Source organism: Rutilus rutilus, assembly GCF_951802725.1.
Source record: "Rutilus rutilus genome assembly, chromosome: 25".
NCBI classification, from domain to species: Eukaryota; Metazoa; Chordata; class Actinopteri; order Cypriniformes; family Leuciscidae; genus Rutilus; species Rutilus rutilus.
This window is the reverse complement of record NC_140229.1, coordinates 4627683-4653980: the sequence shown is the minus strand read 5'-3', so window position 1 is coordinate 4653980 and position 26298 is coordinate 4627683. Positions and strand designations below refer to the sequence as shown.

At 41.8% G+C, this 26298-nt stretch overlaps 2 protein-coding genes across 4 annotated transcripts; both read right to left on the bottom strand.

The window, feature by feature from the left end:
- Positions 1-1030: 1030 nt before the first annotated feature.
- dusp26 (dual specificity phosphatase 26) lies at positions 1031-17043 on the bottom strand. Of its 3 annotated transcripts, XM_084400153.1 has the most exons (6): positions 16699-17043; positions 3785-4012; positions 3594-3653; positions 2864-3063; positions 2552-2763; positions 1031-2071 (listed from the first exon to the last, which is right to left on the bottom strand). In XM_084400153.1, exons 4-6 carry the CDS (start codon positions 3040-3042, stop codon positions 1869-1871), a joined length of 594 nt encoding a protein of 197 aa, XP_084256279.1. In that variant the 5' UTR covers positions 3043-3063; positions 3594-3653; positions 3785-4012; positions 16699-17043; the 3' UTR covers positions 1031-1868. The 3 variants fall into 3 exon arrangements, with proteins under 3 accessions (XP_084256279.1, XP_084256278.1, XP_084256280.1); XM_084400152.1 differs by having other exon boundaries at positions 3594-4012; XM_084400154.1 differs by lacking the exons at positions 3594-3653; positions 3785-4012 and having other exon boundaries at positions 16699-17042.
- Positions 17044-17874: 831 nt separating this feature from the next.
- On the bottom strand, positions 17875-25932 carry LOC311285406 (piggyBac transposable element-derived protein 4-like). The gene is made up of 3 exons (XM_084401042.1): positions 25697-25932; positions 19338-20817; positions 17875-19054 (listed from the first exon to the last, which is right to left on the bottom strand). The coding sequence occupies exons 2-3, from the start codon at positions 20769-20771 to the stop codon at positions 18536-18538; spliced, it is 1953 nt and encodes a 650-aa protein (XP_084257168.1). The 5' UTR covers positions 20772-20817; positions 25697-25932; the 3' UTR covers positions 17875-18535.
- Between the last annotated feature and the right edge of the window lie 366 nt (positions 25933-26298).

Genomic DNA, 26298 nt, shown 5'->3' with positions numbered 1-26298 from the left:
AATTTGTGGCGAGCCACGAGCATAAACCAGATTTAGACCAGGCTTAGCGGCCATTCACACAGAATGTGTTTTAGCATTCCACTGCGCTGCTTTTCCATTGTTTTTCTATGTAAACACACTAGACGGACATGTTTGACTGTTGCACTAACATTTGGCATATTTTGCAGCGTTTTGTGCATGACACAGCGTTCTCGAGTTTGGCACTCAAGTTAAAAGAATTTCAACTTTTAAAAAACATCTCTAGACCTGATTTATTTATTTATTTTCGTGGGTTTTAACCACAATTTTTTTTGTGTGAATGCCTAGGGGCCATTGTTTTTGCATTTCGCTGTGCTGCTTTTCCATTGTTTTTCTATGTAAACATGCGCTAGACGGATGTGTTTGCCCGTTGCGCTCAGTTCTTTTGCAGCGGCTTGCGCCTGACAACCCGTTCTAAAAACGCACATGTCATGTGTGAATGGCTTCTTAAAGGGTTAGTTCACCCAAAAATGAAAATTCTGTAAGTAATTACTCACCCTCATGTTGTTCCAACCCCGTAAGACATTCGTTCATCTTTGGAACACAAATTAAGATATTTTTGATTAAATCTGAGAGCTGGATCACTCCTCCATAGGCTTCTAAGACACTATAACTTGCTGGCCCAGAAAATGCATTAAAGACATCGTTAATATAGTCCAAGTGACTCCAGTGGCTCAATCTTAAGTTTATAAAGCGACGAGAATACTTTTTGTGCGCAAAAACAAACAAAAATAACGACTTTATTCCACTTTTCATTTTCTTCTCTCTGGGCCTCGAGTCTTTTCGCGTAGTGTTTAAGCGTAGCGCGTCTGTGTTGCACGTCACCACGTATCACACACATGACCAGCGTCGGCCAATAGTGAGCCTACGTGGTGACGTGCAACACAGACGCGCTACGCTTAAACACTATGTGAAAAGACTCGAGGCTAAGATTGAGCCACTGGAGTCACTTGGACTATATTAACGATGTCTTTAATGCATTTTCTGGGCCAGCAAGTTATAGTGTCTTAGAAGCCTATGGAGGAGTGAGACAGCACTCAGATTTCATCAAAAATATCTTAATTTGTGTTCCGAAGATGAACGAAGGTCTTACGGGGTTGGAATAACATGAGGGTGAGTAATTACTGACAGAATTTTCATTTTTGGGTGAACTAACCCTTTAAAGCTACACTGTGTAGGATTTTCTCCCATCTAGCGGTGAAATTGTTTATGACTACCAACTGAATATTACTTTCTAGCTCCTCCCATTCCGAGGGCGTTTTAACTCCTACGGTGGCCGTATTATTTCAAATCTGCCGGCAGTCGCGAGTAATCTCACCCTCGCATTCGTCACGGCGCCACTGAGTGTAAAAACGCGAAAGGCGAAGCTTGAATTTCCAGGTATGTCCCTCTTTGGCTAATGTGTTTTCAAGATGGAGGCGCAACATGGCTGCCGCCATGTATTCTAAATGGCAGATTCTACGCTTACGAGAATACTTGATTAGTTGGTAGAAGTAATTACACATTAATGAGCATATATCATTTTGAAAGAACAAAGTGTTTTTGTTAAGAATCAACAAAAAAAATTACACAGTGTAGCTTTAAGCATTCCTGCTTGCTTTGAGGAAAACACGTGGGTCAGTTCTCTAACATGGCAACATTTCAGTGGGTGGTCGTGTGAACAGATGTGAACGGTTAACAGTGTATAAGGCATTACGCACATTTCTAGAGTTCCTGATGTAATAAGGCATTTCTATTGACCGCAGGAGAACAGTTGGAATAAAGTGTGTGTAAAAACATTCTGCTCTTATTCACTGCAACGCATTAGATCAAGGCCTGGGCCAGAAAGGTTGAAGTTCAAAAGCTACCGGTTATGTTGAATTGCGGCTGGCACGCAGAATGCTGTCTAGACCGCTGAGCTGACGTAGGAACCCGCGGTTCGGTGTTACGCCACGGTGGTCCTTCACGGTCTTGATGGCCTCCACTAAAGTCATGTTCTGCCGAATCATGAGGTAGGCCAGAACCAGCGTAGCAGATCGGCTCACCCCGACGGCACAATGCACAAGAACCGTTCCTACAAAATAAAAGACACTGCATCATAATTCTCACATGTATGATTAAAAAAAGTCTGAGACTACACTGAATATCTGTAATTAAAATGACATATCAAATATCAAAAAATACAAATTGTTATACTGAATGTAATGCATAATGACATAAATGACAAGTTTTACTTGATCTCACATTTTTGGACCCCATAGGTATGCACACATATATTTAGAATTTCCAAATATAAATTCAAAAGTCGCATATAAGCACAAATATGTTATACATAACAGCAAATGGAAAATAAAAGTAAAAGGGGGGGGGGTGCACACTCAAGTACAAGTATGCATTGCACACTCAACCCAGTACATCATTTATTTAGTAAAGAAATGAAGAATAAAAAAAGATCTTAATGAAACTTAAAGGCTGGGTTTTATTTTTAGCCTTTATTTTTATTATAATTAGCCAGGGAATTGTTTAAAAAGAAAGAGGCCGCTTCTGAACTGACCTCCGGTACTAAGGGCTCTGTGAATGAACTCGGCCGCTGGGTAGAAGTTCACACTCATGTCGAAGGAAGGCGAATCGTGGGCTTCAATGCCGTGATACGTGATGTTCATGCCAGCGTAATGCTCTGCACCGCCTCTCCATTTGTTCTGAGCACAGTTGAGGATGTGTGTGATCCCAAGCTTGATGAGTTCTTTGCGGTTTGAGGCAATTTCTCTGAAATGAGTATTAAAAGTTTAGGTGATAAATAGTAATCTACTGTTCAAAATCCTGTATACGTAATGACCAAAACCACATGTATTGATGGGCCACTCACTGGTCACCTATGTAGAGTCTTGGCCACACTTCATCTGCATGATTACAGGCGGTTTTCCCCGTGTAGAGCAGACGCTCGAGTTCAGAAACCGTTAGTACAGGAGAGCCCCTCTCCGAGTCCTTTCTGCTGGGAGACCTGGAATTACTCCGGGACCGAGACAGTCTGGACATGAAAGCCATCTGGTCTGGCCTCCAGTCAAGCTATAAAATAACATAAAAAATATATACAAAATAAAAGTAACAGTTAAGTGTTAAAAGTATTTTTAAAGGCAAATTAAAGGGACAGTTCACCCCCAAATTACTCGCCCTACTGTTGGTCTAAAGTTGACACATTTATTTACATTACATTAATTACACTATATCAAGAAAACAACATTATTTTGTATTTTTACATTAAGAATGTAATACATGTTCTTTTTTATTAAAACAAAGTACATTTCTTATAAAGATTAAGCATGTTAAAACAGTTTTACATTTATTCCAAAATTTTTCATTTTTCATATTTCATGTATTTTTGTTAACTGATATTTAGCTTTTTTTTATAGTCAACTTATTTTCAGATCATCAAGCTCGGTAAACACGGCAGATGTCATAATGGTCACAGACACAAGGATGAATTTCACAAAACTGATTGTGCAGAAAAAAACCCTCACAGATCACATTTTCAAGTCATTTGAAGTTTTAATGTAATGTGATAAAGCGGAGAAAATCTAAGTAAGTTGTTTACTTACTTTTTTATTAGTCTTCCCATTAAGACCATTTCTTATTCATTCTGACCACTTTGGCAGATACTAGTGGATGTGGCACACACACACACAAAAATAAGAGGCGGGATTTAGTAATTGACCAATCATAGCATGATGATGGAGGCACTGCCTCCTCTCACATGACTATTCCCCATTCATTCTTAACTAATTCTCACCAAACCCATGGCACACTTTTGGGGGTCTATCAAAGTCGCCATTAAGCGGAAGTTGTGATAGTCTTTTCTTCCCTATTGTGACGTATATCCAAGTTTTTTCTTCTGGAACAAGAAAAAAATGTAGGGTGGGAATTGATTGGATTGTTGTGGTTTGCTATTGGTCGATCTCATGTGAGTGACAGGTTGCCCCGCCCTCGTCATCAGAGAAGAGAAGAGGAAGAGATGACACTGCAAGAGGGAGGGAAAGTTATTCTGATTAAAGATTGTGAGGGCACATCAATTATATATATATATATATATATATATATATATATATATATATATATGTATATATGAAGAGTTCAGATGCAAAAGCCTCTAAGTGCCATCTGAAATTTTCTTTTAGAATGATCATTTTTATAAAGCTTGTATATTTAAGTAATTTCACTTAAATGACAATTAATAGGTCATTTGCATTACCATTTAAGTGAAATTATTGACCTTAAATATACGAGCTTTATAAAAATGATCATTAGAAGAAAATTTCAGATGGCACTTAGAGGCTTTTGCATCTGAACTCTTCATATATATAGCCTATATATATATATATATATATATATATATATATATATATATATATATATATATATATCTTACAATAAATAGTGCAATATTCCATAAAAAATAATGGTTAATTTTGATTTCATTATGACTTTAAAGAAAAGCTTAAAACTAACTGCTGGTGTCATTTTTTAACATCATATTTCGTAATATTTGAATTGTTTTATTTTCGTACTGTGGATTATTCTCTCTCTCTCTCTCTATTTTATTTATGTATTTATTTTTTGAGGAGCCAAGCTCTCCCTTGTTCTGAGGGCATAGGGTTTTGTGAAAAACAAACCGAAGTATAATTTATCATTTACCGAAAATCCTGACTTTGGCTGTTTATGCGCTTTCATGGTGAGAATGTATTAGCGTAGCAGTTCAAAACCACAAGCGCGCCATTTTGAGAAATTAAGATTAATCAAAACGCAACACCCGGCTCCTGGATAATTAATTATACACGTAATTTCTTCTCTGAGGTGAATATCTCTCTTGTGTTCTGGTTGTCGCAACAACAAAGCGAGTTCACACCATAGATTCACACCAGTCAACTGTTATCTGACAGCCGGAGATCTGGTCTGGAGAAATTCACCTGAGATAATAAAGTACATATACTTTTAGGGATTTCCTTACAGTTGGAAAACACAGCACGAGTCATCTTGTGATAGTTTTGCATATTTTTTTTTTTATTTTAAAAAGCTTGAAGTTAGTCACTGCTCACTGCCATTATGGAAGAGCGCTAGTAGGACAAAAAAAATTAAGATTGTACATTAGAACAATACCAAGGTGAGTAAATTAATTTATAAATATATAATAATTATATATATATATATATATATATATATATATATATATATATATACACAGACACACATTATACATACATATTTTTAAAAGCAAGTCACTAAAATATTGCCATTTTTATGGTATTTAGACCTAACTTATCTCTAAATTATTAATATCTATAATATTTTTATATGACTTTTACTACATTCATTAAGAATTTTTTTTTAAATGTCTTGACAAAAATAAAAAATGTAACCAGTTAGTGATACACACGTTGGTCTCGATCTCTGGAACCCAATATTCTTACAAATTTTCAATTCTAGATACAAGTTATGAATTTTGATATATTCTTGCGTATACTTGCTTAGAAACACTAATATTTGTCAAATCATTTTAAAATCCACTTGTTTTTGCAGTGATGCCATAGCCTATTATATGGTTACAAAGAGTGTTACAAAGAAAAGACTGGAGTATGCATTATTATGTATCCTATCTTTATTTAAAACATCAACATTCAATACCTAATGATGAAGTAAACTAATAAAAATGTAAATAAAACAAGGAGCAATAAACGTCTCGGTTACGTATGTAACCCTCGTTCCCTGAGTAGGGAACGGAGACGTTACATCAGTGACGACGAATGGGGTTTCGCTTAGAAAGCCTATCACCTTTGAGTATATAAAACGAGCCAATGGCAATGAAATGCCATGGGTCTGCGGAATTTGCATAGCGTAACTCCGCCCCACCTCGTGGGTATATAAGGAAGTACGCCGGCAACATGCAGATAATAATGTTTCTTCGCTGAGGAGTTGAGACTGAACTCAGGCGATCCCAGCGGTACAGTGGAAGTGGCAGGGAGACGTAACGTCTCCGTTCCCTACTCAAGGAACGAGGGTTACATACGTAACCGAGACGTTCCCTTTCGTGGTCACTACGAGTTACGTCAGTGACGACGAATGGGGTCCCCAGTCTAATCACGCCACCTTGGCTGTCTTCCAGTGCCCTGCACAAGTCTGAGCTCCCTGTCGTGAGACTAGCACGGACGAAGGAGTCCTACTTAACACAGGAATACCAAGGTACACTGGGAAGCATATATCAGTGGAAATATGCAATTATGCCCAGCCCGAAGGGGGGACTTGGAATACACATATGACCCCGAGGGGCTGCATATGGAGAATCACTGGGGTGTCCAGCCGCAGGTGGAATATTTCAACCCCAGGGGTGGCAAGGTGGCTTGCCGAGGGAAAGACACATGCTCAGAGAGGCTTACAGTGGAAATACACATGTGGGGGTCGCCCAATGGGGGAACCATGCACATGGAGACACCTAGCCAAGTGCGAAAGCTGCCGGTGGCATAACTCTGGCGTTGACGTCAACAGTGCTGGAGGAGACTCAGGGCTTATTAGGCTCACCTGAGGAGAATATCGCACGTATCCCGTCCGTGGAGAGGAATGGAGAGCAAGCAAAGACACCTGAGCAGAATCTAGTACCGGCTAGTTGAAGCGAGTACATGAGAAGAAACTGGCTCCACTCGGAGATTATAGAATCTCGCGAATGTGTTAGGTGTCACCCAGCCTGCAGCTCTGCAGAGGCGCCATGCGCCAGAGCCCAAGAGGATGCCACACTCCGGGTAGAGTGGGCCGTCACACCAAGGGGGCATGGTTGACCTCGCTGCTGGTATGCCAAAGCAATGGCATCCACTATCCAGTGAGACAACCTTTGCCTGGAGAGAGCCTTTCCCTTCAGCCTCCCACCATAACAGACAAAGAGCTGGTCTGAGGTCCTGAAACACTGCGTTCTGTCTACGTAAGCACGGAGGGCGCGTACTGGACAGAGCAGTGCCAAGGCTGGGTCTGCCTCCCCAAAGGGCAGCGCTTCCAGGTTCACCACCTGGTCTCGAAAGGGTGTGGTGGGAACCTTGGGCACATATCCAGGCCGGGGTCTCAGGATCACATGAGAGTTAGCTGGCCCGAATTCCAGGCATGCTTCATCAACCGAAAATGCCTGCAGGTCCCCTACCCCTACCCCTACTGATGATCAGGTCGTGCTTTCCAACGGACTTACCTTCAACTGCGTTGTGATGTGCAGCAATGGCGGCAACATACACTTTCAGGGTGGAGGGAGACAGCCTTCGCTCCAACCCTTCTTGCAGGTGAAGGGAGTGGATTGGAATCCACTGCTGCTTCAATGTATATGTAATGAGTGATTATAATCAAGGTATTAATCAATACTTTTCCTTCTAAATATCAAATGAGTTGAATGACTTCTCTGGAGATTTTACTTTGTTATAGAAGTTACCAGTGTGATTACTGAAATGTTCTTTTCATGTATTCATTAATGTCAGTATTTGATATTTGAATGCAGTAACATTGCTTGCCTATTTATCCCAGCTTCCAGAAATTAAATAGGGACTTGTTTTGTGTTTGAGAAAGGTCTTCAACATGTTAAAACACATAGGGCCCTATTTTAACGATCTGAAACGCAAGTGTCAAAGCGCAAAGCGCAAGTAACTTTGTGGGCGGGTCTTGGCGCTGTTGCTATTTTCCCGGCGGGATAAATGACTCTTGCGCCGGGCGCAAATCTAAAAGGGGTTGGTCTGAAGTAGCTTCATTATTCATAGGTGTGGTTTGGGCGTAACGTGAAATAAACCAATCAGAGCATCATCTCACATTCCCTTTAAGAGCAGACGCACTTTTTCCTTGGCGTATTGCTATTATAACGGCGGATTGCCAGGCGCGCGTCAAGAGCGGTTCACAGCCGAGGAGAGCAACGCTCTCTTCACGGCCGTAAAAGAGAGAGAAGTGACATTGGGGATGGGAGAAACACACCCAAATTAGCTTCGGCTAAACAGGCATATAATAATGTGGGTAAATGTGTAAGCTAGATGTATGCTTTTATAATAAATTATTATATTTATAATAAATTATCTATCTATCTATCTATCTATCTATCTATCTATCTATCTATCTATCTATCGTTTGTAATAATATGATTTGCAAAAATGAAAACTGCTGCTTCTGTGTAGATTAGAGAATCACAGTGTATGAGCGTTTGTGCACTCTATACATTATGGTCAAGCATGCGCCCTTAAAATAGCATAATGAACAACGCGCAACGCGCCACTGACTTTAGACTAGGTTTTTTCTGGCCAGTGGCGCAATTGTTTTATGGAACAGTAAAATAGCACCAGGGAACGTTTGCGCCAAAACACGCCTCCTTTTTTGCGCTGAACCGCCCAGAGAGCGCAAGTTCATTCCCTAGTTTAGCGACGTGCTTCTGTGGAGGGAAAAGCGCGCTTTGCGCGGGTGCAAAATAGGAATGAAACATGCGTCGGTGTACAAAGTCAATTGCGCTGGGTGCAAGATAGGGCCCATAGTGTTTACCATTTGTCAGTTAAAGCCTATAGTTTCCATTTAGGATAAAGTGTCCTATCCTGAGAGAAAGAACTTGTTATCTTGATGTTTTGAGAGGACTCTACTGTTTATAGTTAGAGCCTGGCCAAATCCAACCTTGGAAAAGATGTGTGCCGGGTGTGTGTGTTAGTCTTCTTGCTTACAGGTTAAGGAACCACTGGCATTGTTGGAGATTGACTGAGTTGTTGTTCGAGACATGCTGGCACCCAGCAACCCAAATTTGCGACCTGGAAGGTCATGACGTGCCTAACTTCAGGGTCCGAGTGTCAGCGGCATAATCTATGGAGATATGCTTCTGTCTATCTGTATATGTGTGGAAAATTACTATATTTATGAATTTCTTAGCCAATCTGAATCATTCAGCCTGTAAGCAATGACGTAGCTTAGACCTTGGAAATGGCATAACTGCTGTGATCTTTGTAACTGTAAGCGGGGCGGCCTACGAACTCCTGTGTGAGTCTTGAAGCTGACTTCTGCTGATGAAACTGCAAACTATCTTCAGTAAAACTTTTCTTCTATTTTTTTATAATTCTGACTCCGGGTCTTCTTTCAAACATCTGGTCCTTGGGTCCTAAACTGTTTACCCCTAACACAGGAAAGAAAGCACGACACTGATCGGGCATTTCGTGGGTTCTTGATGTTTAGAAGAACACCAGTTGCTCTAGCGGAAGTGATGGTAGCCACCACCGTTGGTGGTAGGGTACTCAAACCTGCCTCGTCCCGTCCAGGAGCCACACGTGGAGGTTCCAAAGATCGGGACGAGGGTGCCATAGGGTGCCCCTCCTTCCTCAGAGGGATTGGCCAGGGAGGTGCTGTCGCGAGGAGACCGCGTGCCCTCGGTCAGGGAATAAAACAGGTCGCAGTGGGACGAGTCGTGGGAGGCAAACAGATCTACCTGTGCGTCCCCGAACTGATCCCAAATCAGCTGAACCGACTGGGGATGGAGTCTCCATTCTCCAGGGAGAGGCCGAAGCCGAGACAGCTTGTCGGCCGCACGGTTCAGGTCTCCTGGGATATAAATGGCTCGAAGCGACCTCAGATGTTTCTGACTCCATATGAGGAGGTGGCGAGCGAGTTGCGACATACGGTGGGAACATAGACATGGGGTTGATGGTTGATGTACGCTACTGTCGCGGTATTGTCTGATTGGACTAGTACGTGCTGACCCCTGAGCAACGCACGGAAGCGGTGCAGGGCGAGACGTACAGCCAGCAACTCGAGGCAATTGACATGCCAAAGGCGCTGGGGTCCTGTCAAGGAGCCCACGGCAGCATGTCCATTGCACATGGCGCCCCAGCCCGTGGTGGAGGCATCTGTTGATACAACAACATGCCGGGAAACTCGTTAGTAGAAAGCTGAGGTTCATCCACGGGGTGAAGGTCTGACGTCACTCGGAGTTCTCCCAGTTGACCCGAAGGCCCAGACGAGCTAGGTGCCGGAGCACAAGGTCCCTGTGTTCGCAAACCTGGTCTTGAGAGTGAGCTAGGATAAGCCAGTCGTCGAGATAGTTCAGAATGCGAACCCCGTGTTCCCGGAGGGGAACAAGGGCTGCCTCGACGACTTTCGTGAAGACGCGAGGAGATAGGGCTAGCCCGAATGGGAGAACCGCGTACTGGTATGCCCGCCCCTCGAAAGCAAACCGAAGAAACGGTCTGTGTTGAGGTAAAATGGAGACATGGAAGTAGGCGTCCTTCAGGTCGATCGCTGCAAACCAATCCTGCGGCTGCACACACTGGAGGATGCGTTTGGCTGTGAGCATCTTGAACGGCAGCCTGTGAAGGGAGCAGGTCGAGGATTGGCCGTAACCCACCGGATTTCTTCGGTACAATGAAGTAGGGGCTGTAGAAGCTGTACTTCATTTCGACTGGAGGGACAGTCTCGATCGCACCCTTCGCCAGTAGGGTGGCGACCTCCACTCTCATGACAGGGGCATTGCCACCGACCATAGTGAAGCGGACTCCCCTGAAGCGGGGAGGAGACTGCGCAAACTGAATCGCGTAGCCGAGCCTGATGGTTCTCGCAACCCAGCGGGACAGCCTGGGAAGCTCTAGCCAGGCTCCCAGAAACTGTGCCAGCGGGATCATGCGAACCACAGACGTACCGTCGAATCGACTGTGTTTTGTTCCACACCGTCACCCTCAGGTCACCCTGGCCACCAGCCGAAGTACAGCCTCTCGGGGAGACCGTAGATCGGGGTGTGGATGAGGGGACTCTCGCTCGAATGAGCTCATTGAGTCTCGACCGTAGCGTTGCGATGGTCAAGTTCCCACAGTGAGAACATGAGTCATCCACAAGCACTGCTTTAGCGTGATCAATGGCCAAACACACAAAGCAGCGATTGTGCCCATCAGAATTGGATACATTGCGACTGCAACCGGAAGTGCATGGGCAAGGCATCTTTAAAAAGACGTGCCGCATGCAAGTAAAACTCTGCGGATGTTGAAGCAACCAGGGAGAAACACACTTACTGGCAGATCACTGCACAGATCAGCAGGCAATGTGCACTCGCTGGAGATCGCCGTCACACCAACACCGGAGAGTCGCTCGTCGCGAAGGGATGAAAGAGAAAGAGTAAACTCAGGCTTTGGCTTTGTGGAGTGAAGAAAAGCTCTCGGCTCCGAAGCGAAAACATATCTGCATGTTGCCGGCGTACTTCCTTATATACCCACGAGGTGGGGCAGAGTTACGCTATGCAAATTCCGCAGACCCATGGCATTTCATTGCCATTGGCTCGTTTTATATACTCAAAGGTGATAGGCTTTCTAAGCGAAACCCCATTCGTCGTCACTAACGTAACTCGTAGTGACCACGAAAGGGAACAGATTATACATTTTGCATTGGTAAACATGTTGCCTGGTCTCTGGATCCAAATGTTCTAAAAAACGTAATTTCTAGACACAAGTTATGAATTTGGATATATACTTGCTTAGAAACATTAGTATTTGACGAAGTTTAACATTTTAAAATCTGCTTGTTTTGAAGTGTCAGTTTTTCCAGTGATCCCACATTATGGTTACAAATATGGTTACAATGAAAAGACATAGAGTAGACATTATTTTGTAGCGTATTGTTTATTTAAACATCAACATTCAGTAACTTTAATGAAGCAAACTAGTAAAAATGTCAAGAAAACAGGAGCAATAATCAGAAGATTAGCAAACAAATTACTAAAGAGAATAAGCAAGAACAAAATTTCTCATAAAAACAGAGTAAAAAAACAGCACATAAGCAGTGACAAATCCAGTTTAAACTTTCTTGCTCTTCTCGCATGCGTAGCAGTAAGTAGTCATAACAGCATGTGACTTGCAAAAACTCATGCTGGTTTTTGTGTCTTTATTTGACTCACAGACCTGACATCTTTTTCTCTTGGAGGGGGTTGAGACTGGCGAGGGGGAGGCTTTGTTTCCCGAAGAGCATACTTGGCGTGCGGGGAATGCCTTGCCGTCTTTTCATGAAGGGAGTCACCAGAGCTTCACGTAGCTCTTCCAGAAAGAGTCTCCTTTTGTATCTCTTAATTTCTTCCCATGTAGGATTTATTCCCACCCACATGAATTGTAAGCGGAGACATCCAACATGTTAAAGAAAATCACCATGGGCCAAACAATTTGTCTTTCTTTGGCAGGTGTATGTGACAAAAAGCTGGAAACAAAATAAAACAAAAACAAGCTTTAGCTCATCAGCTGACAATTATATTAATTATACATGTGCCATTTGGCATTGATTGAAAACAAATAATGCAAAGTAATAAAATACCTTGTAATATTGTCAAGGTATATTATTGTCAAGGTTGTCAACTACACCTTTGGTCTTGTTGTAGTCTAGGATTATTTCCGGCTTCTTGTGGTTTTTGTTGCTTATTGCGGCATCTCTATGCAATGTGCTCATCAAAAGCACATTTTTGTTTTTTTCTGGGACAGTAGGACACAAGAGCGTGTGTCATGGTTGAGAATCTGGCCCTGTGTTTGACTGACAGGAGCGCAGGAGGGAGCTCAGGCTTGTTGGATCTGACTGTTCCGATCATGGTCATTTTTCTTTGGAGCAGCTCATCGCAGAGGGCATACGAGGTGAAAAAGTTGTCACATGTGATGGTGTGTCCCTTGAGACCGGATGTCATGTCCAAGATCACACGCATTCCCTGGTTCTTTTCTGGCTTCCTGTCGGCAGCTTTGCCTGTGTAGATCTGCATGTTCCATGCGTAGCTCGAGCTGGCATCGCAAGCCGCCCAGATTTTAATTCCATACTTCCTCGGTTTACTCGGCATGTATTTGAAGGGACAGCGACCTCTGAAAGGGACCAAGCACTCGTCCACAGTGATGCTCGGGCCTGGATTGTACAAGAGTGGCAGGCGTTGGACCCATTTTTCCCAGATGTCCCTTACTGGTGCTAGTTTGAAAAATTGCCTTCCCCGACACACCGCCCCATAAGCTACCCAAAGCCTCATGGTGGGATCGATACACGCCTGCCAGAATCAACAGACTGAAATAGGCCTGTATGTCCGTCCAGTCCAGGCTTTTCCAGGCTTTACCAAAAACTTGTTTCCCCTCTAAATTGAACATTTCAATCAAAATCTTTTTAATGCCATCTGGGAAAACCAATTCAAATGTTGATATTATGTCTTTGGCATTGGAACATGCAAACTTGGTTGGTCCAGGGGTCATTTTGATGACACGATGAATTGGTATTCTCCCTCGTCTCTCTGAAGGAGTTGTTGAAGTCCACAATATGTTCCCGTTTTTGGACTGGTAAGCGGCATCCACCTCAGGAGGGTCCTCTTCCTCTTCCTCTTCTCCATCAGTAGAGTGGTAGTCTGGGTCAAATTCTGTATTGTCCTCTGTTTCAGAAGCTTGATCGAAGAGCTCCTCCTCTGGCTCAGCTTCTCCTTCCAGGTATCTTTCCTCTTCCATCCATCCATCAGTTGAATGTAGGGTTGCATCTCTTTTCCCTTCCATGCATCCATCACTTGAATGTAGGGTTGCATCTCTTTCCTCTTTCATCCATCCATCACTTGTCATAGGTAGTATTGCATCTGTTTCCTCTTCACTAGAATCAAGTAATTCGACCAGGACCTCCGCAATATTAAACCGTCTCTCCATGCCGTCTCTTCCTCTTAACCCGTCTCTTGTGCAGCTTCAGAAAGAACTGCAAGCAAGGTCCAAGGAAGCCACATTTATAACCTTAGTTGTTATACTTGTTAGGGTAAAATGTCTTGTAATACTACAGTAAAACATGTCTTAAAACCACATTGGCAGTACATTTTATTGTGTGTCCTTATTCAAATTATAAGCTCTTAAATGGGACAGATAATGCTTATTTTTAAAGCTAGAGATGTGAATCGGTTTGTGTGAAGGCTAGGAAATATCATTACGACCTCGCCCCATCTGGCCCGGTTCACTCTTAGGCTGCGTTTAAGTCCAGGTTTTTTTAATGCCCTTCCCTCGCTAACTTCCCTCCATCTCGTTCACTAAGATGTACGTTATCATTTACGTTGCATGAGTGCCCACTACTGGCGGAACCCTTGAAAACCCATCAAAATAACTCCAATATCACACACTAGAGTTGTGTCGGGTGGGGGTAAATTAAGTGCGACTTTTGTGGTGCATTGCAGTCTTTGGATCTGCCTGAAGTGTATATATGGAGTAGACTCGCTCCATCAGTCAAAATCGCGGGGTCGAGGGTCTGTCCAAATAAACTTCACTTGTCCACTTGACGAAGTTGAATGCACTTCAAAATGGCGGAGGGGAATTTTGAAATGTTAAATCAGAGATAAAAGAATTAGGTGTGTTTGACTTCGTTTGAAAATCGGCATCTGATTTTAAGCAGTACATGCAATTTTAGTTTAATTTATGACAGCACCTTTGCCAAGTCACTGTGATGTATGCCATCAAAGCACCGCGAGAGTACGGAGCCCCTAAAGGGACATGGTGAAGCAAAAAAATATGAGATGGACGAAAAATTATGTCAATGGTTTTGCGTTTTCTCGCAAATGTTCTGCATTCCCTCAAGAAACTTTGCATTCATTCGCAAAGAGTTCAAAAGAGACGGAGCCCCTAAAGGGACATGGTGGTGAAAAAAATATGAGATGGGAGGAAAAATAACTCATTGTTTTTGCATTCTCTCACAAATGTTTTGTGTTCCCCCGAGAAACTTTGTGTTGCCTCGTTTTTTTGCGAGCGAACGCAAAGTTTCTTGGGGGATTGCAAAGGTTTTGCTAGTGAGCACAACATTTCTTGCGGATGTTCAATGAATATGACAAATAGTGCATCTAATCCGCAAACACCACGTGAGCGTCACTACAGAACACGGAACACAGAAAATTTCTTCCCAGACTGCAAGCCGCTAGTGATGTGTCAATCATGCACGATTTGTTAATTTTGAACAAAATCTTTAATATGACTCAGGAACAACGAGTTGTTTGCTCATTTTGTGTTGACCGCACCTGTGCAACATCCTATAGGTTTTGTACAGGAAACAGAAAGATGAATTAATCATTTCTGTTTCTCATAATTTGGCCTTGGCTGCATTATAGTTTTCTCTCTTTTGCGCAAGTAGATGTGTTGTGGAATTTGCCAATTAACATGTAACATTTTTAATTATATTCTGCTGAAATGAACGAAATTACTTGAAGAAAAGATTATTTCATTTTGCGGAGTGAGATTCAAAGAGCTGAGTGAGTAAAATGATCTGGACTTTCCATCACTGCAAGGGGCATATCTCACCGATCCATTAAATCCAGCCAAAGTCAAACACACCTATTAACATTTCCGCCAGGAACAAAATGTCACAAATGTTCTCAGCCAATAAGCGTTCCCCATCATGCTTTTGGTTTGTGCTGCTGGTTCTAAAAACTGAGGCTGCCTTGTCGTACATTTACAGACATTTTTAGCATGCGCCAGCATAGCATCACTGCAACTAAATGGGCTTGACATTAACTTTTTTGATCTCTAGCCACTGTGGCTAATGGTTTTCCAAAGTTACTAGCTACTCAGTATTTTCACTGGCAACAATTTTGACATCAGCACCATGGAAAAAAACTGCCATACGCAATGCGCGACGCATTCCCATGCCCTGTAATACCAACAATATTCATCTGGAGCAAATGAATGGGGAGGCGGGGTTGTGCGTCACTCGCTGTCGGAGAGATGAGAAAGAGAAAGCGCACTGGTATCTATTCTGCGGAAAATGAGGATTGGAACCGTTTCAGATATTTTAGCATTGATGTCTTTAATTTTTTTTATTTTTGACAACACTACATTGCACTTAGTTTATTATTTCAGATGCCTTTTTAAAAGAATACAATTGAAAAATGTGTATAAACATTATATACAAAATTCAGCCCGTCAAAGTGGCTAGTAGGGAGTGACTGTGTTACACGCAGTTGAAATCCACCCACATTTGGCATTGTGTGTGTGTGTGTATATATATATATATATATATATATATATATATATTTATTTATTTATTTGCAAACACTGTTCTACTCCTAATTTATGCCCAATAAATCGAGAGGCTGCTCCCTACAGAGCCATGGGTGGAGTGTGAAGTCCAGCTCCCCCTATCTGGATGTAATTTGTGTGTAATGGGTGGAGCTAGAAGGTCTAACCACACCCTAACTATGACGTCCAGAGAGGTGGAGCTGGATGTCATATGGCTCTGCAGTGAACACCACTTGAATAAATAAGTCAAATTAAAACAACAACAACAATAATGTCATGTGTTATATAGCATCATTCATTTTTGTGTGTGTTCTGCATTGTGCCTGATTTATTAGTTGATTTTATTTGACAATGTATTTAATAATTGCTCTGTTTTGTAGTCCGATGTATTAACAATAGTCGGTCAAATTTAGCCTTTTTCTTTAACCACTTAGACTTATCGAGTGCATGTTTAGTGTGCTCAAATGGTTAAAGTTGAAATGTGCTTAAAATGACAGAACAGGGTTAAAACAATAAACAAAATGGCAGCAGCTGGAATGTGAACAAATCCATCCACGAGATCTTTGCACTTTTGTGTAAAAAAAAAAAACGATGAAACGCGCCATGACATTTGAAAAATAAAAATAACGCCAATGAAGATTACATATCTGTGAGGCTTTTTTGCTGCTGGAATTCAAATCAAGCTTTGTGTGCATCTTACCTTATCTACACGAGATGTTTTGGATTGCACACAAATCCTTTATGGAATCCTTCCTGTTATTCCCGTGTATTTCAGAAGCAGACTCTGCGTGAGGAACAGATGAGATTAGCACGAGCACCAGCGCTGCATTCAGACGGAAACGTCCATGTGCTGATTACTGTAATAGCTGCAAGAATACTGTTTCCTTGAGTCCAGGGGTGCAGAAATTGTAGATATGACCATATTATTAACACTGTAATGGAGCAGAAGCATGCGCCCTCTGGTGATGCACATGCACAGTCATGCAGATGTTACACACAACGGTATCATATATTTTCGATGCATCCCGAATGTTCAATTAAAGAATTGATGAAAATTCTGACGACAATGTTGTAATCTAGCTGGAACTTCGCAATAAAGAGCATCATATAAATTGTGGGGTTAATATTGGATTCCCTTACACAATAATAATGAAAACACTTATGCATCTATGCATGCAAATAACTACTTGATAATCTTTAAATTATTGTTGAGGAATATATCTGCATGCGAAAGCCACAGGTTGCAGGTTCAGAATACAGTAGTGGCCTAAAAACACAATCAAACCAGTTCAAATGTACCTGAAGTTTACTATCAAACAACTGGTTACTATCATCAGCAACATTGGTTGCAATACACATGTATACAAATTCCAGCTAAGTTAATAAAAATTAAACATCCCATCCTAGGTATTTTTAAGTAACATTTTTACTTGTTCATTTCTTTTGAAAGTTCTATGGTATTTAGACTTAACTTACCGCTAAAATTACAACATTCATTTTAAAATAAAATGAAATAATTGTTTTGATCTGCAATAAAAACATACGCTCCATTAAACTGACAAATTAGAAAAATATTGTGTATGTATTTGAAAACACCTGCTGAAAAAAATGACAGTGACATGAAATAACAATTATAACCAGTAGGTGGCTTGGCTTCAGTGATGCATGTTGCCTGTTCTCTGGGGCCAAATGTTCTCACAAACTCCATTTCTAGACACAAGTTTTGAATTTGGATATATACTAATGAAATACTTAGAAACTACTACTCTTGAGTTTATCATGTTCATATTCACTTGTTTTGAAGTGTCAGTTTTCGCAGTGATGCCACAAATAGTAACAAAATAGTGATACAATGAATGAAAAGACGTACACACTATTTTGTCATATCATTTATTTAAAACATCAACATTCAGTAACTCTAATGAAGTAAACTAATAAAAATCTCGAGAAAAAGGGGTTAATAATCAGAAGATTAGCAAAAACATTACTAAAGAGAATAGCAAGAAAAGAATTTGTCATAAAAACTGAGTAAAAAAACAACACATAAGCAGTGACAAATCCTGTTTAAAGGTGATCTAAGTAACTTTTTTACCTTAACTGAACAGCTTCAGAGTCATTGGAATGGTTATATTACTTAGTTGGGGTTGAATGGTGGTCGTTTCGCACCCCCCTGGTGCCCGTGAGCGGAAAATCCGCACTTGCAACTTTGGGCCGGCGGGCCGCCGCGTCAGGAAGTATCGCGTGATATCAGGTCTCGCGATGTAAACAATTGCTTTACGGCCAAAAGAAATCTGCTAAAATGCTGTCATTATTGCGCTCCCTCACGCTGTTCGAACCCGAATGAAGAAGACGTTTTAAAGAATGTCCCATCTCCTTTGATTTCGTTGATCTACTAGCGTGTCTGAGAATCGCCAACGAGTTTTTACAACAGTGTTGTCAAATATCTATTCCGAAGCTGTGGGGGGAGCTCTAGAGAGAAACCTGCGAGCAAAAAGCGAGAATACAGCGAAGAAATCCCGAAACTACTGAGCCCCGCTTTAAACCTTCTTTCTCTTGTTGCACGGGTGGCAGTAAGTAGTTATAACAGCGTGTGACTTGCAAATGTACATGTTACAGTTATTGCACGTCATGTTGGTTTTTTTGCTCAACTTTGATTCACAGACCTGACATCTTTTCCTCTTAGAGGGGGTTGAGACTGGCGAGGGGCCGGTTTCTTTGACTTTAACAGAGCAGGCGCGTGCTTCCATCACTTTATGGTACGTAGCCTTTTCGGGGGAGGCTTTATTTACTTGAGAGCATGCTTGTGCCTCCATTACCATATTCTGAGAGGCTGGCGTGCGGGGAATGACTTGCCGTCTTATCATGAAGGGAGTCACCAGAGCTTCACCTAGCTCTTCCAGAAAGAGTCGCCTTTTGAAGCACTTCTGTTTGTTCCACGTAGGATCTATTTCGGTCCAGAGCACAAATGAATTGTAGGCGGAGACATCCAACATGTTAAAGAAGATAACCATTGGCCAACGCATTATCTTTCTTTGGCAGGTGTATGTGGCAACTAGCTGGAAGTTAAATGACAAGCAAAAAACACAAAAGCTTTAGTCATCAGCTGACAATTCAGGTCACTTCATACATGCCATTTGCCCTCAAAGTTGTGATAAGATGGAAGTAGTACCAGATCTTTTCAATTCTATTATGTACATCCAGGTGTAACAGAATTTTAAAAGAGAAAACATATGCACAGATGAATTGTTCACAATAAGATCTATAATTTGCATTTAGAAAATAGATAGGGTTAATTTTCATTTCATGCCAATAACATATAAATAATGCAAAGTAAAATACCTTGTCAAGAGTGTCAACTCCACCTTTGGTCTTGTTGTAGTCTAGGATTATTTCTGGCTTCTTGTGGTCTTGGCTGCTTATTGCGGCATCTCTATGTAATGTGCTCATCAAAAGCACATTTTTGTTTTTTCTGGGACAGTAGGACACAAGAGCGTGTGTCTCGGTGAAGGCGAACATGGACGAGAATCGGGCTCTGTGTTTGACTGACAGGAGCGCAGGAGGGAGCTCAGGCTTGTTGGATCTGACTGTTCCGATCATGGTCATTTTTCTTTGGAGCAGCTCCTCGCCGAGGGCATACGAGGTGAAAAAGTTGTCACATGTGATGGTGTGTCCCTTGAGACCGGATGTCAAGTCCAAGACCACACGCATTCCCTGGTTCTTTTCTGGCTTCCTGTCGGCAGCTTTGCCTGTGTAGATCTGCATGTTCCATGCGTAGCTCGAGCTGGCATCGCAAGCCGCCCAGATTTTAATTCCATACTTGCTCGGTTTACTCGGCATGTATTGTTTGAAGGGACAGCGACCTCTGAAAGGGACCAAGCACTCGTCCACAGTGACGCTCGGGCCTGGATTGTACAAGAGCGGCAGACGTTGGACCCATTTTTCCCAGATGTCCCTTACTGGTGCCAGTTTGTCATCTTTCTTTCGGCCAGACCCTGCATCCTTTCTATAAAAGCAGAAGATCCTTGACATAATGGCAAAAGTTTGCAAAGGCATGGTAGCACGAAAAATTGCCCTCCCCGACACAGCGCTCCATAAGCTTCTCAAAGCCTCATGGTGGGATCGATACACGCCTGCCAGAATCAACAGACCGAAATAGGCCTGTATGTCCGTCCAGTCCAGGCTTTTCCAGGCTTTACCAAAAACACGTTTCCCCTCTAAATTGGACATTTCAATCAAAATCTTTTTAATGTCATTTGGGAAAAACAATTCAAATGTTGATATTATGTCTTTGCCTTTGGAACATGCCAACTTGGTTAGTCCAGGGTTCATTTTGATGACACGATGAATTGGTATTCTCCCTCGTCTCTCTGAAGGACTTGTTGAAGTCCACAATATGTTCCCGTTTTTGGACTGGTAAGCGGCATCCGCCTCAGGAGGGTCCTTTTCCTCTTCCTCTTCCTCTTCCTCTTCTCCATCAGTAGAGTGATAGTCTGGGTCGAATTCTGTATTGTCCTCTGTTTCAGAAGCTTGATCGAAGAGCTCCTCCTCTGTCTTAGCTTCTCCTTCCAGGTATAGCTCTTCCATCCATCCATCACTTGAATGTAGGGTTGCATCTCTTTCCTCTTCCATGCATCCATCACTTGAATGTAGGGTCGCGTCTCTTTCCTTTTTCATCCATCCATCACTTGTCATAGGTAGAATCGCATCTGTTTCCTCTTCACTAGAATCAAATAACTCGACCAGGACCTCAGCAATATTAAACCGCCTCTCCATGCCGTCTCTTCCTCTTAACCCGTCTCTTGTGCAGCTTCAGAAAGAACTGCAAGCAAGGTCCAAGGAAGCCACATTTATAACCTTAGTTGTTATATTTGTTAGGGTAAAATGTCTTGTAATACTACAGTAAAACATGTATTAAAACCACATTGGGAGTACATTTTATTGTGTGTCCTTATTCAAATTATAAGCTCTTAAATGGGACAGATAATGCTTATTTTTAAAGCAAGTGATGTGAATAGGTTTGTGTGATGCTTAAAGGGATACTCCACTTTTTTCGGAAATATGGTCATTTTTCAACTCCCCCAGAGTTAAACAGATGAGTTTTACCGTTTTAGAATCCATTCAGCCGAACTCCGGGTCTGACGGTACCACTTTTAGCATAGCTTAGCATAGATCATTGATTCAGACGGGTCCAGTAGCATTTCTTTCAAAATGACCAAAGAGTTTCAATATTTTTCCTATTTAAAACTTGACTCTTCTGTAGTTAAACTGTGTACTAAGATCGACGGAAAATGAAAAGTTGCGATTTTCTAAGCCTATATGGCTAGGAACTACTCTCATTCCGGCGTAATAATCAAGGAACTGTGCGGCCGTACCATGGGTGCAGCAGGCGTAGTGATATGACGCAGCGCCTAAAAATAGTCCCCAGCTCGGTAACTTCTTCCAACGTGACCGGGACTAAGTTTGTCTAACCTATTAGACCTATTTTCAGGCGCTGCGTCATATCACTACGCCTGCTGTACCGTCAGACCCGGAGTTCGGCTGAATGGATTCTAAAACGGTAAAACTCAACTGTTTAACTCTGGGGGAGTTGTAAAATGAGCATATTTCCGAAAAAAGTGGAGTATCCCTTTAAGGCTAGGATATATAATTACGGCCTCGCCCCATCTGGCCCGGTTCACTCTTAGGCGTTTAAGTCCAGTTTTTTTTTAATGCCCTTCCCTCACTAACTTCCCTCCATCTCGTTCACTAAGATGTACGTTATTATTTACGTTGCATGAGTGCCCACTACTGGCGGAACCCTTGAAAACCCACCAAAATAACTCCAATATCTCACACTAGAGTTGTGTCGGGTGGGGGTAAATTAAAGTCCGCGTGAACCGGAAGTTGCAAACGACTTTTCTCCAGTGCTGTGACGTATTTCCCAGTGAAAAGGAATATTGAACAGAGGGCAGGGTTTTACTCTAGCGCTCCTCCTCTCCATCTCTCGCTCATAGCAGACTAACGGTTTGAGGGGAGTGGTTAAGCGTTTCCCAAACCAAGCCGTCAAACATACGTCATCAGAGAAGGTCCTCCAAGGCAGAGGGGAGGAGCATTTTCAGATTTTGATTAAAGATTACAAAGCCAAAAAATTTTTTTGTGTGGATTGACTTGCATGGATGAATTGTTCACCACAAAACTAACAATTTAGGCAAACAAAGTAAATATGGTCAATTTTGAATTCATGTGGACTTTAAGTGCGACTTTTGTGGTGCATTGCAGTCTTCTTTGGATCTGCCTGAAGTGTATATATGAAGTAGACTCGCTCCATCAGTCAAAATCGCGGGGTCGAGGGTCTGTCCAAATAAACTTCACTTGTCCACTTGACGAAGTCGAATGCACTTCAAAATGGCGGAGGGGAATTTTGAAATGTTAAATTAGAGATAAAGAATTAGGTGTGTTTGACTTCATGCAGTGCTGTACAGCCAAATCGGCATCTGATTTCAAGCAGTACATGCAATTTTAGTTTAGTTTATGACAGCATCTTTGCCAAGTCACTGTGATGTATGCCATCAAAGCACCGCGAGAGTATGGAGCCCCTAAAGGGACATGGTGAAGCAAAAAAATATGAGATGGACGAAAAATTATGTCAATGCTTTTGTGTTTTCTCGCAAATGTTCTGCATTCCCTCAAGAAACTTTGCATTCATTCGCAAAGAGTTCAAAAGAGACGGAGCCCCTAAAGGGACATGGTGGTGAAAAAAATATGAGATGGGAGGAAAAATAACTCATTGTTTTTGCATTCTCTCACAAATGTTTTGTGTTCCCCCGAGAAACTTTGTGTTCGCTCATTTTTTTGTGAGCGAACGTAAAGTTTCTTGGGGGATTGCAAAGGTTTTGCTAGCGAGCACAACATTTCTTGCAGATATCAATGAATATGACAAATAGTGCATCTAATCCACAAACACCACGTGCGCAATAAGCAGCGAAAAAGAACTCAATTTATTATTGAGAGGCGGCTTTTTGTGTGCATACTTTGGTTGTGAGCACAAAATCTGCAGGAATGAGTAAAATTATACGCAATGCACGCATTCCCATGCCCTGTAATACCACCCATATTCATCCGGAGCAAATGAAGGGGAGGCGGGGATGAGAGAGAGAGAAAGCGCACTGGTATCGTGTCTCTATTCTGTGGAAAATGAGTATTGGAACCATTTCAGATATTTTAGTATTGATGTCTCGAAAAATTTATATTTTTGACAAGACTACCTTGCACTTAGTTTATTATTTCAGATGCCTTTTTAAAAGAATTCAATTGAAAAATGTGTATATACATTATATACAAAATTCAGCCCGTCAAAGTGGCTAGTAGAGAGTGACTGTGTTACACACAGTTGAAATGCACCCACATTTGGCATTGTGTATATATATATATATATATATATATATATATATACACACACAGTGTTGCCAAAGCAATATATATATATATATATATATATATATATATATATATATATATATATATATATATATATATATATTGCTTTGGCAACACTGTTCTACTCCTAATTTATGCCCAATAAATCGAGAGGCTGCTCACTGCAGAGCCATGGGTGGAGTGTGAAGTCCAGCTCCCCCTATCTGGATGTAATTTGGGTGTAATGGGTGGAGCTAGAAGGTCTAATCACACCCTAACCCCACCATAACTATAGACCTTATGCGCCATAGAAACGAGGGCGCCGCCATCTTTCGAATATTGTCTTTGAACTTACGTTTTTGCGGTCGCTCTGTATATTTCTATGGCATTGCTGTCCAGGAGTAATTAGCTTTAGAAGTGGATTTACTTAATGTAAAGTTAACGAAAGTTATCATGAGGATTAATGTTTAAAGCAGATGTCTTAACAAATGTCAGTAGACCGGGAAGATTTTAAAACGAGCCGTTCATTCATAAATACGTAAGATCGCTGTGAAAATACAGACCGGAAGTCAAAAGACAACAAGCGCAGCGCTGAAAAGGGGCGGGGCTACATAAGGTCTATAGGCTTATTCGACTTGAACCGGTGTGGTGAACAAATGAGTCCTACTGAAGAGATGAGTCTTTCTCCTCTGCTATTGACGCAACTTGAGATTTTAAATATTAGCTATAGAATATATACAATTTACATATACAATATACAATTTAATTTAATCTTACCTTGTATATAGCAGCGGGATTTAGCATTCTACATAAAGCTACCACATAATAACACTAAAACAGCTCACGTTAGCTACAAGTTGTCGCGAGAACAGATTTAGATCAGGCAGACTACTGGCATACGAATGGGGTCCTAAGCTCGGACTCATCTCTTCAAGGACTCATTTGTTCACCACACCGGCGCTGCACAGACCGATCGGTGTATGACATCAAAATACCACAAGAGAGAATATTGAGCAGACAGCTCCTTATGCTTTTGAATTGCTCTCGCGGGACTTTGATGTCCTAAACCGATCGGTCTGTGCAGCGACGGTTCAAGTCGAACAAGCATAGACAGTAAAAGAAATGGACACAGCGACCCCATTGGATTCAACGGAGAAAAGTGAAGTCAATTAGAAGCACTCACTTCCTGATGGCTGAGCGTACTGTGCAGACTCAAACTGAGCTTGACGACGTAGATGTGACGTGAGCAACCTGTCTGTCTTCTAGTAGCTGTGCCAAGAGAAATCTGAATCATTCCCTTCCAAAACTTGCAGAGACGGAGAGTGTGAGTAGGAGGTGTCCATGAGCTGGAGCAGGAGAAACTTTTGCTAAGTATTCTGATTAATTATTTTGTCATGTTGCCTCCACGTCCCCCCGATTGCCCGCAAGCTTCTCCTCCTGTCCATACGGTCATTTCTCTACTGTGTGACAGAGAGTAGCGTGGTTATGACGCAATCGTTAGCCTATTTTTACAAAAACTGCTTCTACGGGGCCATAACGTAAGATACAAGGTAATGGAGCCTTTTATACATTTTCGTGTTTCTTTACAAATGGAGTCTTTAAACGCCTCAGATGTAAAGTTATTCGCTGTCAAAGTGACGCCAAAATGAATGGGAGTCAATGGAATGCTAACAGCAGGTGGGGATCTGCTAATCAATGGCGGCCCCCAGGGAAGCTTCAGTTTTTTCTGAAAGATTACCCCCTTGCGAACAAGCCTATTATCCCTCAAACCATGACGTCCAGAGAGGTGGAGCTGGATGTCATATGGCTCTGCAGTGAGCACCACTTGAATAAATAAGTTTTTTTTTTGGACAAATTAAAACAATGACAACAATAATGTCATGTGTTATATAGCATCATTCATCTTTTTTTGTGTGTTCTGCATTGTGCCTGATTGATTAGTTGATTTTATTTGACAATGTATTTAATAATTGCTCTGTTTTGTAGTCCGATGTAACAATGGTCGATCAAATTTTGCCTTTTTCTTTAACCACTTAGACTTATCGAGTGCATGTTTAGTGTGCTCAAATGGTTAAAGTTGAAATGTGCTTAAAATGACAGAACAGGGTTAAAACAATAAACAAAATGGCAGCAGCTGGAATGTGAACAAATCCATCCACGAGATCTTTGCACTTTTGTGTAAAAACAAAAACGGTGAAACGCGCGATGACTTTTGAAAAATAAAAATAACGCCAATGAAGATTACATATCTGTGAGGCTTTTTTTGTTGCTGGAATTCAAAGCAAACTTTGTGTGCATCTTACCTTATCTACACGAGATGTTTTGGATTGCACACAAATCCTTTATGGAATTCTTCCTGTTATTCCCGTGTATTTCAGAAGCAGACTCTGCGTGAGGAACAGATGAGATTAGCACGAGCACCAGCGCTGCATTCAGACGGAAACGTCCATGTGCTGATTACTGTATCTGCAAGAATACTGTTTCCTTGAGTCCAGGGGTGCAGAAAGTGTAGATATGACCATTTTATTGACACTGTAATGGAGCAGAAGCATGCGCCCTCTGGTGATGCACATGCACAGTCATGCAGATGTTACACACAACGGAATCATATCTGAAGAATATTTTCGATGCTTCCCGAATGTTCAATGAAAGAATTAGTGAAAATGCAGACGACAATGTTGTAATCTAGCTGGAACTTCGCAATAAAGAGCATCATGGACTGTTTTTCCCCCGATATAAATTGGGGGGTTAATAATGGATTCCCTTACACAATAGTAATGAAAACACTTATGCATGCAAATAACTACTTGATCTTTTAATTATTGTTGAGGAATATATCTGCATGCGAAAGCCACAGGTTGCAGGTTAAGAATACAGTAGTGGCCTAAAAACACAAACCAGTGCA

Coding starts and splice junctions, on each gene's coding strand:
- dusp26 (XM_084400152.1), bottom strand. CDS start 3,042: ATGGCTTTCATGTCCAGACTGTCTCGGTCCCGGAGTAATTCCAGGTCT. Junction 2,764..2,863: donor AGACTCTACATAGGTGACCA/GTGAGTGGCCCA, acceptor TACTCATTTCAG/AGAAATTGCCTCAAACCGCA. Junction 2,072..2,551: donor CAGAGCCCTTAGTACCGGAG/GTCAGTTCAGAA, acceptor TTTATTTTGTAG/GAACGGTTCTTGTGCATTGT.
- LOC311285406 (XM_084401042.1), bottom strand. CDS start 20,771: ATGGAGAGGCGGTTTAATATTGCTGAGGTCCTGGTCGAGTTATTTGAT. Junction 19,055..19,337: donor GAGTTGACACTCTTGACAAG/GTATTTTACTTT, acceptor TTTAACTTCCAG/CTAGTTGCCACATACACCTG.